We start from the raw sequence: 16,760 nt of genomic DNA, 5'->3' as shown, positions 1-16,760 counted from the left end.
CTTTTAGTTAAATGGACTGTGTATAGAGCAAATCCTTCCACTTAATAATCAAGATAGCGGGAGAATCATGGTCATATATAGTGACTTGAAAAGATCATTAATTTATTGGTTCAGTCTTAAACTGATGGAATTAATGGAGGAACTAAATTGCTCAATGTTCAGCAGTGTTCTACTACAGGCAGAAAATACATTAAAAGGGCTGCAACACATAATCCTATGAACGATTTCTTCAACAAGCAAGATGTGAACTACTTACTACTTCATGAAGCAGGAAAATAACTACAAATTTTGGGCTTTCTAAGTATATAATAAGTGCCAAAAGGACCTCAGAGAAACATCCTATTTCTCCACCACTACTATAAAACCCAAATGGTTCATTTTCATTAGACTAAAGTAGCATGCAAAGCAGAAAATAAAACATTATTCCTGAAAGGGTGTTGTTAGAGCAATTATCAGCCAAAAGCTTCAGTCAGCACTCATTCTTCAGCATGGCATGAGAGGAAATGCATTTCTGAAAGAAGAAAGCACTCTACCATCGTGAAAGATGTACTGTTACTTAATGAAATGGTAAAGATGTCCAAAGGAAGAAAAACAAAACAAGTAAGCAAAACACCTCATTTCAAATGACCCCCACCTTCTATAACCCAAACCAAACAAGTTCATTGAGCTAAATCTGCAAAGATACTTTTTTTAAAAGGCTAATAGTACTGTGGACATAAAAAAAAAAAAAAACCCCAACAACAACAACAAAAAAAACTTGAGTAGAGAAAAGATCAAGAACTGGTGTAAAGCTAAAGCAGACCTGCTTCCTCATCCTCCTCCTCCTCTTCCTCATCATCGGAAGTTGATGACGAGGGAGTTGGTGCAGAGCTAGCTTGATTATTAACATAGTCACCATACTGCATGCCTGTAAAGTGGAAAGCACAAACACAAGAGTCAAACCAACAAGAAAGATGAGAAATAAAATTTGACATTGCATTAAAAGTGAGAAAGAACTCTGACATTACAAAGAGCATCCCAGCATGCATATTAATATTAGCAAATTTATTATAAAAACTGGAACCGTTAGAAAATCTCTGCAGTGCAGTTTAGTAAAAGCGGCTTTAATATCAACTAACTGATTTAAATGTGAAAAAAGTACCATGTATTACACTGAGAATATTTAGGAAACTACAATGATGTTCTCTAAAAATCTTACTGGGCTCTATACACATTTAATTACCTTCCTTAACCTTAGGGCCCTTGTGGTATACTTCCTTTGGGACTGTGCATTCTTGGTGAGCAGTGATCATTTCTACTGAAATGAATTTACAGAGCATACAATACAGAGACTTGATACCATCCTTCTGCTAATGTCACCTTGATGGTTACTCAGTTCTTGTAACGGAAAAAGAATGACAGTTACAGAAAAGAACTATATTCAGCACAGTTCTCTGTTCGCACAGTAGATGCTCAAAATAAGGGTTTATCAGCTGTGGCTCTGCACGTGCAACAATAACAAAAAAGTGAATTTTGTGAGATGGCAGATCATCTCAGCTTCAGCCTATTGCCTACATGTAGATCTGAGGTAGGTGAATAAGACTAGTCCTCTGTGAGACATGCCAAGACAAAGCTGAATTCTGTAGAGAAGACACAGCAGCTGGTAACTGTGTAATACTTCCCTTTAACATTTTTGATTGGGTATTTTTATTATTTAATTAATCTGGTAAAATCAGGACAAAAAATTAACACATCTGCAGAAATTTTAAGAGGAAAATAATCTTAATTAAAAAAAAAACACTTTATAAATAAGAATAAACTTCCTGTAAGAAAAATCTTATAGCTCAGCTTGAAAAAAAGAAAAACCCAGAAACACAGTGTGAATTTTGAAGAACAATTCACAATATTGGAAGCACAATGCAGCCCAGTCTCGACAAAATCACATGGTAGTCCCCTGATGCTCTCTCCATTGTTTTTTCAGCCGACCTTTTAAATTAGCATGGATAAACATAACTCATATGTACAGTAAGAAAAAAGCTATTAAAGAGCAAAATTTGAGCTTAGAAGGGTATATGAGTGAAGCTGTGATCTCACTATGACTAAAAAAGTCATGAAAAAATGTCTAGCTTTACTGAAACATCTTCTACACATATACAAAATAGTAGTTAAGACAAGTTCATCTGAGAAAATAAAAATCAATTTAAATAAGTTCAGACAATACAAGAAATAAACTTGATACCCTGAAAGACCAAATTCAGAGGGGCATGTTCCTCCAACAAAAACCAAGTTAAAATGAAAATTTGACTAATATTAGACCTTAGGCTAAACATACTAATAAGTTTACAATTAAACATAAGTTAACAATAAAAAGATTTTATAGAAAAGAAATTCTTCAATTTAAGGACTTCTTTAAAAATGAAGTACTTTCTCAAAATGGAATTAGCATTGTACTTCAATAAGCACACATGTGTATACATATAGTTAAGAAGAAACAAGAGAAAGAAGAAACAGGAAGAAATTCCATGTACTGTGCTGAGCTAAGACATGCAAATAAGCAGGGGGGAAAAATAAAAGGAGAATCCATTCTTTGCATGAATGAATGAATATGCAAGTTGTTGACTCTGTAACAATCAAAAGAGCCAAAGTACAGGCACACCATATGTATTATAAGATAAATATTTTCCTCTCTTTCTCCAGATTTACTCAATAAAAATAGATTTCACTTATTAGAAAAATATCCCATACTTAACTGGAAGCAAATGAGATGGCTATACAATGATAAAAAAATTTATAGAACTACTTAATACACTGGAACAAATCTATGAATAAGACAGAATAATGTTATTTATTATACTACAGTTGTCAATGTACTATGTTAACAGAATGTTACACAACATACTCAAAATTTTACTTTCCTGAAAAAAGATGCAATCCTTTTTGAGAAGTGCTAGAAATGAACAGTGTCAAGATTTAAGCTCTTCCCCAAATGTGACTCTTATATACTCAGAATTTAGCCTTTCTTTGCTTGTTCAAGTAAACTTTGTTAAAAGCTTGGGAATATTAATGGTACAAGAAAATGACATTTTAGTTATTCTACGGAGGAATGGTAAGAGATCCAGAGTCACAGTCAATCCATATTTAAGTGGCCTGCTCTAGACTGGGTCTAGTGCATATAAAACGCAAAAAATGAGGAGTTACGGTCAGGAGGCTGACAGCCAAATTATCAGCTCTACTGTTTGCGAACAGTTATGAGAGCTTCCTGAGAGCTTTTACTCAGATCCTCTTTTAAGAGCCAGAACCTATGTAGGAGATACACAGGTTGCATCTATAGGTGGTAGAATATGACATGTCCTCCAGAGCTCAGCCTGAAACCCACTGTAAAAATGTATATACATGGAGTACCATCCACCCCGACTGCGACCACAAATGGGAAGACAGCTATAGCCTAACTTACTCTCTCTTAATCAGAGCTTCCAAGATAAGACTCTATCTAGTAAGCCAAGAGGCCAGAAACACTTCATAGGTAGAATCCAATATTATGAAGAGTTCTGTAATTAACAAGGCCCTGATATTATTATTTTATTTTATTTTTTTAACTGAGCCATCCTACCACCTGTTGGCAGCTCAGCGGCAGCTCAGCTTGGGCCAGGAATCGAACCGTCAACCCTGTTGCTCAGCGCTCGCACTCTTGAGTGAGCTCTTAACCAACTGAGCCACTTGGCCAGCCCTTGTCCTGGCCCCAATATTTTTTACAAAGACTCAGTTTAAACTACCCATTATTAAAGTACCTTCAGGCAAAACTCTCCAAGAGACCATATCCTCTGGGCTGCGTAATAAAAGGCATCTTCCCTGTTCCCTAGATACAACTACCTTGGGAATAAATAAAACTAGTTTTAAGAGAACAAACCTCTTGTGGAAGTTAGCTTTTTTAAATTCAAGAGTTCAGACTTTTGACTAACTGTTGTCTTTCCTAAGCTGGTCTTCAAACTAGGTATATGTACTAGAAAACTTTCCAAGGGTTCTCACAAAAGAATGGTTTTAAGGGAATCAATTTACACAGTACTTTCTTTCCTAAAACTTATCCACCTAAGAAAGTGCCTGTGTTAAAAACAACCTTTCGTTCACTTTACAAAGAACACACATACCCTTAACTTATCCTAAATCTTACTGTAACACATGGCCCTGAGGTATAAAAATCTCTCAGATGCTAAAGGAAAACTGTCCCCCTTCCTTAAATGATTAATCAAGGCATCCCAAATCTAGACTTTCTTTTCCTTGCCATACATGTTTCAGTTAAAGATGAAACATGTTAGAAACAGGGTTGGGTCTCACTGGAATATAGATATATATTTTTAAACATAAGTATACCTTTATTTGGTCGTATTTTGAAGGGACAAAGCCTCTTCTCTTTTTTAATTTTTTTTAATTGGGGAATTGGGGGAGGGGAACAGACAAGTACAACTAGACTGAAGAACCAAAGGACAGCAACTTGCTACTAAAATATTCTTAATTCAGAAATATTGAAACATAGGGTGGTGGGGGTAATGATGAATTTATTTAATAATTCTGCATGTATGTGATCCCCAACCACTACTGTCAAAAATCCCACTGCTTTTGAAAGAGTCCAATGAGAATAAAGCAAAAACATTAAGAAATATTGACTAAATAAGAATCAGGACACTGTGGATACAGATGGAGACTCATGGCTCAATTCTAGGTTCTACTTACTGTTTATCCTGTTCTTCATTTACATCATCTATAAATAGGGTAATAACTACCTCATATAGTTGTTTTGGGATTAAATGAATTAATATACATGTTTCACAGCTTTAAAAGGTGCCTGAAACATACTAAATACTATATAAGTATTAGCTATTATTTTAAAATATATCTTCGTGTATATTTAATTAAAAACATTTTTTTCCAGCTATTCTTATAGAGCAAATCATTAGTTAGGAACAACAACAAAAACCCTTTCACCAACCTGAGTAGTGTTCTTAGTAACATTAATTCTTTTAAAAATAAGTAGAATGTTTTCTGGGACCACTAACTTTTTTCAAGAAACACTGGATAAAACTCACAGATAAACACTACATCTTTCAGAGTCAATATGAGATTATCAATGAAGTACTTTACAGCCTATTTTAGCATACATATGTATAAAGATTATGATTTCTCAACTTATATTTTATACAATATTTACCTTCTCGTAAAAAAAAAATTACTAGCAGGTAAGCCTATTAGTACTTAGTAGTGTATGCTTTTATTTTTTGTTTTTAATACATGGGAACATTCCTTCTCATCATGATGTCTGATGAAATGAACAGTTATTTCTGATTTTTATACTTGATTCCTAGGTAAACATTTTTAAAAAGTCTAATATTAGAGTTTGATATACACAATACACGTATTTACCACTAGAATACAATGTTTTTCATGATAATCCTCACTTCATAAATAGCATATTAGGTACTACTTTATTTCAAATTTGGTAATGAGAAACAGTATATACTCATTGCCTAGTTTTTTATAACTACTATAAAAAAGGATAAGTTAATTACATTAGATCTTTGACATTTAAATTGGACTGCATTTAGTAATCTGGCTTAAAAGTTATATGCTGCAATTTACTTTTCAGTAGAGTTAATGATACTCCTTAAAATTCTAGGAATACATTTCCTTGAATCAAAAAAATTACATCAGACTTTCCAACAAAGAATTAAATTTGTCTCACTGGTTTGAAAATGAGGACTGCCTTTACCAACTGGGTTGTATAGAGATATCATCTATAAAATGACCTACATCACAGCATGAAGTTTTGATAAAAATACACTGAAAGGATGTGATAAGATACTGACAATGGTATAATGGAATTCACAATATTTTGAATAATTGCTGGTTCAGTAAAACGAGCACTGGGTTTGGAGGCAGGAGATCTGCACTGGGTCTTGCTTCCACCTTGGGAGTCTGTATGTCTTTGGGTAAGACACGTACCTCTCTAAACTGAAATTTCCTCATCTGTAAAAGGAAAATGAAATATGATATGCCTGTTTCACATGATGACAAAGTGAGAGACAAAAGTGAAAGATATTTCAAAATTGTAAACCACTACATTAAAGTAATAATAATGTCACCAACTATCTGGAAAATAAAATCTAACAAACAGTAATAAAAATTTCTGACCTGTTAACTCAGAAGGTTAGAAATAACATTATTTAATAAAACCCTTCAAATACCATTCTTATCTACTTTACATGAACAAAGTTTCTCAGCAATTATATGTATGAAAATAAAAACTATGAATGAAATTTAGCTCAGTTTATCTTATTCTAACAATACATCATATGCAACTCAGGTACACAAAACTGTGGTGAGGAGGAGGGAGAGGCATTCATCTCTCCGAAACATGTATTTTCAATAAAAATGTACTTTCCATAAAAAAATACCAAAAGTCATGATGTTTATGTTATTTTGACCAACTACATATCAATAACAATTGTATTGATTACTTAATTCAGAAGAAGAAACGTTACTGTTTAGACTTACAGTCACAAAAAACAAATTTTAAATATCAACTTATATAATTGTGAAAGAGAAGTATGATAAAAGAGTATTAAAAGAGTTTCTAGCTTAAGAATATATTATTACATTCAGGGAACAGGGCATGACATTAAGGAGAAAAAGGAAAAATGTAAAGTTTCCAAATGTTAAAGAAGGGCTCATTTGGGTATTTTTTAAAAGGAGGATGATAGGTATCATTCCAGTGGATTCAAAGAATAATGCAATATCTTTACTTTAAAAGTGAACGTATGTTAATATGTTGAAAATTATATAACTGCAACTATTGAAACTTTTGGTGAAAAACTTTAGATGTCAACCTGAAAAATGTTTAAGTAGTTACAGTTTGTCAAAAAAATTTTTAGGAACTATGCAAGCAAAAATTTGAAGCCTCTCATCTAAAAACCAGTAAAAATGCTGAGTCCTTGAGAGAATAACTAAACAAGGGTGTCTTTGAAGCTGGGCCAAAAAGACTTATCTCTTTTAAGTATTGGGTTGTCAGAAAAGTCATGACGCATTTTTGCAACGCAAAACATAGAAAAAATACGTCATGACTTTTCCAACAACCTAATAGTAATATTTTAGTAGTCACATCAGACCCATAGCATACCCTTATGCAGGCCATACACTGCACCACTGCCAAGAGCGTTCACACAAACTACAACTTGCACAGCATACATGGTAGCCCTCACATAAACATTTATTTAGGTGTGTACCCCACTATCTATCCAAAAGCAAAGAGGCCACAGAGAAGCCAATCCCTATTTCAGAAAAAGGAATAATAACAGCTACAATTCAAATATCTCAAGTATTGTCTTTTTTGTTACTTATTCAAGCAGCTTATCTTAGGTAAATCAAGAGTTTGTTAACAGCCAACAACAAAAAATTCAGCCTTATTTTATAGAAACAAGATAGAAAGGCCTGAGTTAAAAATTTTTCACTCTGCTACTTACTAATTTATAATTTGGTCAGGTTACCTAATTTTTGTGAATCTCATTTTCCTCCTCTATAAAACAGGAATAATATCTACATCGTAGGATTGATATGGGGAGTAGATAAAATAATTAATATAAAGTATGTGGCACATTATGAGTGCTCAATGAATGGTAGCTCCTTCTCTTTTCAAATCTATCTTTTTAGTAAGAAAAAAAGAAAACAATTATGATTATTGAGTGAGAAAGTGGTTTACAAAATGATACAGTAAGGTGACAACATGGTATTTAAAGTAAAGTGGCCAAAAAAAATATGATAGGAAAAAAGAAATTAGCAGGGACAATGTATTGGGTCAAAACAAGTTAAGATGTTATAAAAAATGGAAGGAGTCATCAACACAGGAGAAAGACACAAAAAGGCACCATTCATTCAGTTAGGGCTTCCACCTATCCTTACTCATGACAAGCAAAACTTTACTATCAGCCCTTCACTTTGGAGGCAAACACTTATAATAACTAGATTCTAGTCCCAATATACCCACTGGCTGGTTGGGAATCAATGGACACTCCTTGGTGCCGCAGTTGATTTTCCTATAAATCCAAATAAGAAAATTTATAATGTATAATCTGATCAAATTATAGAAAGGCTTCTGTTGATCACATAAACACTCAGCAGATAACAGGGAGTGAAATGAGCCTATGGATTTACAATGCTTTTCCCAAGTTTCAGAACATAAAGAGACAGAGTTCTTCATATTCAAGGTCAGGCTGTCATTACATAGTGAGTATAGTCCCTAAAAACATTAATAATGGTTGCTCTGGAAATACAAACTATAGATTTCTAAAAACAGTTATCTCTCATCAAATGAAAAATTCAGTATATTAATCTGAAATATCAATAGATTTGGAATTTTAGCTAGACAGAAAATAACCATGAATACTGTCCCCAAAAATGACAATGTGGGGAAACAGGGTCTAAACAACACATTTTAGTTGCCTGTCACTTATTTACCACAATGAGAATATTAACAAGCAAACAAATCAACTGTATTGTTTGTCAATGCTGAGAGTGTGGTTTACAATTTCATTCCCAAAGTAGGGTTGCTTGCCATTAATAATAATGACAAGCACAGAAATCATCAAATAGGATCTGGAGATACGCTAAATAAGGAAATCTTGGGTACTTTACCCTAAAAGAAGCTATAATCTTCAAAAACTAGGACACGAATGTTCCATAACAGAGGGATGGGTTAGTAAGTTATAACACATTGACACAATGAATTACTAGTCAGGAAAATGCCTACAAAGACTATGTAGATAGATGAAGAACTGTGAATAATTTAATAAATGTAAAAGCAAAATACAAAATAGTATTTAAACTATGCTTGCAATTATGTAAAATATAATTGCAACTCATTATTAGAGACTGGAAGTTAATATATAAAAAAGAAAATAGTTATGTTTGAATTAAGATTATAAATGACTTTTTCATATTTTCTAAAAATTATGGTTATACAGGTTGACTTCTGAAAATCCGCAATTTGAATCCCTGTGTGTGTATATGTGTGCTACATGTATAGCAGGATGAAGCTCTCCGGTACCTGTGTGTTGCAACAGCTCTGAAGGCTGGGTAGCTGAGGCCACAGGCTCAGCGAGGTGATGTGCAGAGGGAGGCGTTCTTGCTGATGAGGATCCTGACACAACAGTGGATGCCACTGGGCTGGACATCACAGGACAGGATAAAGAATCTGCAACTGAAGACAAGAAACTACCTCACCCACAGAAACAAACTTGAAATATATTAACGTCTAACAGAGTACGGCTTATTTGAAGTTCTTGTAGAAGCTTCAGTAGCAATACATTTACCTAGTAATCTATATCTAGGAAATAAGGTGGTCCAAAGAAACTATTTTCAAAACTGAAAACTTCTCAAGTTTTAATCATCTTTAATAGAAAATGTCTTAAAACACTTCACAAGCTTTCTTACCTTCTTAAAATAAACCCAAAACAGATTTTCTTTACTGATAACCACTATTATTAATTACTATACGACACAATGGTACCTCAGATAAGAAGATTAATACAGGTATTTGCTTCTACACTAACGTGATTCATGAACTCCACGTTGCCGATATCAGCTCAGACCTCATTTTGCATTGTAAACTGCACCAATGTAGTGTAAACACTTATAGCTTGCTGTTTCTAATCAGATGCCTTATTTCACATTTAACTAAGTAAGGGCCTGATGGTAACACTAGGCTGGACTTCCGAAATAAAGTACATGTGATTCACAGTGGGCCTTTGTGATACACCTGACGTAGATGATAATCTCCAGCCACCAAGAGATAACTGAAAAATCTATGCAACAACCTAAGTGTCCATCGATGGATGAATGGAGAAAACATGGTACATATACACACTGTGTGTGTATGTGTGTAAACATACAATATATGAAATGGATAAAGAAAATGGAGTGTAGATACATGCACAGAGGAATATTATGCAGCCATAAAAAAGGGGGTGGGGGAAAGGAAATCCTGCTACTAGCAAAAAACATGGATGGACCTTGAGGGTGTTACGCTGAGTGAGGTAAGTCAGACGGAGAAAGACTATGAGTATGATCTAACTTATATGTGGAATCTAAAAAAAGCTGAACTCACAGAAACAGAGAGCCGACTGGGCTGCCAGAGATTGGGGGTGAGGGGATGGGGGGATGACGACATGGAGATGTCAAAGAATACAAACTGATAAGATGAATAAGTTCTTGGGATCTAATGTACAGCATGGTTGACTATAGTCAACGAAACTGTATTATATATTTAAAAGTTGCTAAGAGAATAGATCTTAAATATTCTCACCACACACACAGAAAAGGTAATTATGGGAAGGTGATGGATGTATCAACTGTGGTAATCATTTTATTACACATGTGTATCAAATTATCATTGTACATCTTAAACTTATATATTATATGTCAATTTAACCTGGGGTAAAAAAACCTAAGGCAAAAGACTAGTAGTGAGCAGTGAATAACATATGCTGAACATATACATATATAGGTGTGTACATACACATACAGACACATGTATGTGTGTGTGTAAGTTAAGTCTAAGACTGAAGCAAATGTAGAAATACAGTGACAGAACAAAATGTGTCCCCATAGCGTACAAACGATATAAACATGGGGAAAGGGGAAAGGAGGTAGAAGGTAGTCTAAATACGCTGATTGCTTCATCATTTTTAGGAAGGATAAATGTCATTGTGGGAGACTAAAAACACAGTCACATTATTTTGCTGTTCCTTAAGAAGTGGATTCTATTTTCCCAACCCGAATTTGGGGCTAACCTTGACTGGTTTTAATCAACACAAAGTGGCAGAAGTAATGGTGTGCAGGTCCCATACCTTAAGTCTCAAGAGGCCTTGCAGCTTATGCCTTTCCACTCTGCAATGGTGCCGACATCACATAAGGTAGTTTGGTAGAGTGGAAGTCAATCTAGGTGCCCAGGCAACAGTCTGCACCAAATGCCAGATGTGTGAATGAAACCCCAGGAGAATTCATCCTACCGATTGCAGCTCAGGTGCTGAATGTCAGGGAAAACTTGCCCAAGCTTCATGACTAATAGGCCAGATGTACCTACAGGACACTGGCCAAGCACCATATAGCTCTGCTTCAACATACTTAAATAGTAACAATTTTACATTCATTTATGTTTATTTGGATAATGTTTGCTTCCCCACATAGGTTTGCAAACTTCATGAGGAAAAGGATCAAGTATTTTTACTCACTATTTCATCTCCCAGCATTAAAACGCCTGTCATAGCTGACTTTCAAATATCAAAAGAATGGAGAAAAGTTCTACAGACATTAAGGACCACAGAAGCATGCCAGCCAAAAGGAAAGTGCCCCTTTCACAGAGAATTTGATAGAAGAAATAACATGTAAAACTGGCATTATGAAAAATGATCAGCTGTATTTCTGTATAGTGTATGGGATGTTTAGAGACAGAACTCACGATTCAAGAATAAATCACTTGTCATTTTTTTCCCTTGTATTTAGTTCCCTAGTTCGTTCTTGTAGCTCCTTAGCAACTGTACACAAAACTCTTTCAGAACTCGACAGATTAAATAATTCTCAGCTAATAGCATCAAAACCCATTCAAGTTGTTCAAGCCAGAAAATTTTAAAGGCATCTTTTATTCTTCCTTTTGGTTAATAAGCTATAGCAACTCTGAAATCATTTTTGCCATCTGTCTTACGTCTAAACAAGTCCCAGCCCAAGTCACCATCCTGCATGTAGATAATTGCAGTATTTCCTTCCTAGCTTGTCTACCTGTCTCCAAGTTCTTCCTCCTCTGGTCTATCTACCACATTGCTCATAGAAGAAAATTCTGAAACATAAATCATGTAGTGTCACCCCTTGCTTAAAAACTTCTGATGGCTGCTGGACCACATAGGACCAACCTTATGTTTTTCCGTCATCAATTCCTCTCACCTCTCTAATACAATAGTATATATAGCCCAGTAGAACCTAAGAAATTGATACACAGGAAAAGGGATACCTGATACAGCCAAGAGCTGAAGAAGTGATCACAAAGATGAACATCTCATGAGTTTAGATAAAGAGTCCACGTAGAAAAATTTACAAGAGAGAGGTACAAAGTTGAGAGAAGATGATAAGGTTCAAGAGTAGCTTTGGAAAAACTGAAGGCCTATGACTGCAAGGGAGCCAGCCAAATTATGTTATTCCTCTCTCACAACTCTGCAACCTCACAAGCTTCCAAAGCTTTTCTCTACTGTACTATTTATACCTCCAGTGTAGTTTTTTACTTCATTTCTAACTTGTATTTCTTTGTCCAGATAATCCTCTCCTACAGGGTCTTTATTTTGCTTTTCCTCAGACACATCACCACCCTGAGATAACAGATATAATATTGACTTATCAGTGACTATAAGTTAGCATCACTTGTTGTGGATTTTTATACAAGGATTACATAAATGTTTATTATTATTTTTATATAAGTAGCTTTTTAAATGCTTGTTTTATAAAATTGTACATGGTAAAACAGCAGTAATCAGACAGTATTACTGTGCCATCAAGATGTGATCCTTATTAAGCAAGAAATAGTAAAAGTAATTTTAATAAAAATATTTTTTTCTGACAAAATTCTGGGTCTTGGTAACAATGTTTATCTTGCTAATTTTTAAAATTATGTGCTTTTCAAAACAGAGGGTAGTAAAAATTTTAAGAAAATGGCTTTAAAATAATCTAGAGTTTCAGTACCCATCTTGCTATCAAAGATGGGTCCTTTTATATCCCAAACTCACACACTCAACCAACTTCACCTCAAACTAAAAAACAGCTCCTGAACCTGGAGAGATTTAACTACAGGTGACAGTTTAAAATTTTTAAAATGGCCTAATGTAATGACACCTTTTGAAAAGTAGCCAAAATTTTACCCTAAGTTAACAACCAAATATAGCACCTAAAACATACATACTTCGGATACTTCTTAATAAAATAATCTGAAGTTCTAGTGCTAAATTATACTAACATGCTTTTCTACAATAAAGAGGCAAATGAGATAACATTTAAAGGTCTTTTTGCTCCATGTTTCTGAGTATGAATTCATCAATTGCCTAAAAATAACAACTTGTGTCCATCACCGTATTTTTTATAATCATTTAACTCAGGTTTATGCTTCTGGATCTCCAACCCTTTATAAACTACTTAAGAAGTTTTACTATACTTGAAAATGAAACCAGTACAATCAAGCGATAAGAAATGCAACCATTCTGTCCATTACTCAAAGGGTGAATTTCGCACAAAACTATGTTTAAAACCTAAGATTCTCACATTTTAATATGATATATAATTTAAGAGTTCCAAAGCAATTAAGTTGACTGTCTTCCCAGAAAATTAAAATCAATATTCCCATGGGTCCTAAACCTTGTACTTAGGTATCCAAGAAGCCCCTACAACAAACTCACAGGGTTCCAAGGGACATTTTAAATTTTCAAGAGAAACAGAGTGACATTTGTCAATCACCTTATGAACTATTATTGCTAAGTTGTCTGGGGAGCTGTGAAAAAACACTTGAGATATATCAACTGAGAAAGTTTGGGAACTTCTGTAATATTTAATTTTAAAGTGGATTTTAAGGAAACTATTTCTTTTGAAATGGTGAAGAGTATGTGTCATATTAACCTGAGATATATTTGTCAACTTCTAAACAACGATTTAAAAGTACCGTATTTCCCCATGTATAAGATGCTCTCATGTATAAGACGCACCTTAATTCTGGGGCCCGAAATTTGAAAAAAAATGTATTACATAAAGTTATTGAACTCAAGTTTTATTCATCATAAAATTCATACGTGTCATCGCTGTCAAAACGCCCAACCATTAGCTTGTCCTCATCTGTGTGTGATGACAAATCACTGTCTTCATATATTGCCTTGTCCTCAGTTCCATCTATGGCATTTGAAATGCCACACTTCTTAAATGACTTGACAATAATCTCAATCTTGATATTATCCCAGGATCTTTTCACCCAGGTACAAACTTCTCCTATAGCTGGTTTCTGCACTCTTTCTGCTGGTGTCAAATTGTCCCCAGAAGACTTCATCCATTGGTTCCATTCGTCTCTCATGGCAGCTTTGAAGGGTGGCATCAAGTGGTTGGAGCTGGGATGTCAAGCCTCCAGGTATGACAGCATGTTTTGGTTTTTGCTCTGCAGCCATCTTCTTTGTGTGTTTTGATATGTGTGCCCTGAACTGATCAAGCACCAATAGGGCAGGTTTGCGTAAGAGACCTGGTCTCCTGCTCCAAACTTTCTCAAACCAGATCTTCATCCCATCCTGATCCATCTAACCCTTGTCATGAACGTGGACAATCACTCCTTGAGGAATGCCTTCTTTTGGCACTATTTTGCATTTGAAAATCAGCATAGGAGGCAGCTTGGTTCCGTCAGCACAACAAGCTAGAACAACTGTATAATGGCTCTTTTCATGTACACTTGTCTTCACAGTTAGTTTTCACCCACTTCTTATCAACAGTTCTGTTACTTGGGACATCAAATTGAAGGGGGACTTCATCTATATTTGCAATCTATCCCAACTCAAACTGATGTGTCTTCTGACATCGAATGACAAAACAATGAAATTCAAGGACCTTCTGCTCACAGCTTTCAGGCATCTTTTGGGGAAGTCTGGTGCATGTACGCATGCTTAATCCATTCCGTTTCATGAACCTGAAGCACCAATTGTGTCCTCCTTGGAAATCAGTAACTCCTTTTTCATCAGCAATTCTTCTTGCCTCATGCTGAACCATCTTTGTGGACACAGGAATTCCAATTGCCCTTTGCTCTTCAATCCGTATCTTCAATTCCCTCTCTAAATCTGGCCATTTTGCTGACTTGCCTCTCCTGGTCTTCTTCTGCCATGGCGTTTTCAGTAGGGTTTCTTCTTCCTGTAGCCAGTCTCAGATTGTTTTCTCAGTTGGAGAAGGACCAAACTTAACGTTCAGTAGCACGATTTCCATTCACTTTTGCAAACCGGATCACTTTTAACTTGAATTCAGCACAGTACAAAAATCTTTTCTGATCCATTTCGGGGCAGAATGTGGCAAAACGTAACCTACGTAATATACCGGTAACAAGTGCGAAACAATGAGCGCAAAGACAACAAGCGCGAAAAAGCGGGAAATACAAGTAAAAAAATCTACAACCACTGTATAAGATGTACCCAGTTTCTAGACCCCAAATTTTTCGGGAAAAGGTGCATCTTATACATGGGGAAATGCAGTGATTTAACAACCCAGAGGTAAAAAAAAATACCCATTTCTTAACACAAATTAACTTTTAAAATTATATTTATTATGGCTTTCACAGAATTGTGAAAATATATCCCATCGACAGTTATTCAAATAGAAGATAATTTTGTAATTATTTCTATTCTTTATTCAATGTTTTTTTTCAACAATAGGCTCTTCCCAATCAGGTGATGTGTTCATTAGCCAAGTGGCCTCATATTTCCCTGATCCTACATCTCAGTATAAACTGGTTCCATCCAGGGTCCCATTCCCATCTCAGAAATAAGATAGGAATTATTAATACCTGTATTTCTTTCTTTTTTTGTCACGAAAGTCACAAAATCCTTAAATCAGAGGGACCTTAGGATAAGCTGATCTGTAAAAGGACTGCTGAAAGAAGAGAGAAAGAAAACAGAATTTCTAGGGGACAGATAGCCCTGGTTCTGAGAAGGGCAGACTGAGAATCAGAAGAAACTAAACTCCAGGGCAAACTGTTTCTAAAGTTAATTGACCACAAGCAGCCCAACGTGGACAGCTTTGCTCATCTGTAAAACAAAAGGCCTATAGCAGAATTTGGACCTGTTACCAGGCATCCCTTGAGATCAAGTCAGAAATACAGATTCAAAACCATCTTGGAGATTCTGGTCTAACTCAGTAAGCTGGGGCTGAAGATCACAATCTTTGTAGGGGATTCTGGAGCAAGCCAGATTTAGGAACTAGGATGGTGCTTCCAGTGGACTGAGACAAGACCCAGTCAGTGCTCTAACTCTGACTTCAGTCTACAGGCAGAGCTTATCTAGTTCATCTATAAACACACATGCGAAGGAAGAATGGAGGAGTGGAAAGACAGAAGAGACGCTGAGGAGATCAGGACAGCCTGGACCAAAATAGGCTTCGTGCTTTGTGAGAAAAATACCACCTTCTTTGTTTAAACCACTATTAGCTGCTTGAAGCTGAAAGTGTTCCAAATGACATAGGACATGGCTATCCAGACTCAGATACACAATCTGAAGACAGCATTCAGTAAACTACCAAAACTTTACCAATCCCCATTCTCTACATACATTTTCATTCAGTTCATAAGCACATTCCGTTAAACTCAAGTTCACATGTTGAATTAAAATGAGCATATTCTCTAGAAACCCCACACTAAAAAGACTACATGCTTACATTCATAATTTTTAAACTAATAAATTTAACATCTTGGTTTAGCAAGGTCACAAAGACAAACTACAAGGGTATTATTCTTCATGCATCTTTCCCCTCCCCTTCCCCAACCTTCATCCTAACTTACAGATTTGGGAATAAGAAAGCATCAGCTTTGATGTATAGGAAATAGGTCTTCTGCGAAAGTCACTAGTAGGAGCTAACTCAGAGAAACCAGTGTTGTACTGCAGGCCATCACTTTTCCTATAGTGAGTGAGGCTCCGACTGGTAGAGCAACTGTTCCAAAGTTGAGCTAGTATTAAGAAAAAAGTAAT

General features: G+C 35.4%; 1 protein-coding gene across 5 annotated transcripts in view; it reads right to left on the bottom strand.

Annotated features, from left to right (window-relative positions):
* Positions 1 to 16,760, bottom strand: part of SEC24B (SEC24 homolog B, COPII component) — an 80,957-nt gene that overhangs the window by 44,918 nt on the left and 19,279 nt on the right. For 2 of the 5 annotated variants that reach the window (XM_019636032.1, XM_019636033.1), the window contains exons 3-4: positions 9,071 to 9,223; positions 803 to 907 (exon numbers count right to left, since the gene is read on the bottom strand). The exons of 1 other annotated variant lie outside the window; for it this stretch is intronic. In XM_019636032.1, the coding sequence (XP_019491577.1) occupies positions 803 to 907; positions 9,071 to 9,223 (258 nt within the window). The remainder of the gene's footprint in view (positions 1 to 802; positions 908 to 9,070; positions 9,224 to 16,760) is intronic. 2 more of the 5 variants (XM_019636034.1, XM_019636035.1) reach the window with 1 other exon arrangement.

The sequence above is a fragment of the Hipposideros armiger genome, unplaced genomic scaffold (assembly GCF_001890085.2).
Source record: "Hipposideros armiger isolate ML-2016 unplaced genomic scaffold, ASM189008v1 scaffold_26, whole genome shotgun sequence".
NCBI classification, from domain to species: Eukaryota; Metazoa; Chordata; class Mammalia; order Chiroptera; family Hipposideridae; genus Hipposideros; species Hipposideros armiger.
Note: the sequence above shows the minus strand (reverse complement) of the source record. Positions and strands in the feature narration are given on the sequence as shown.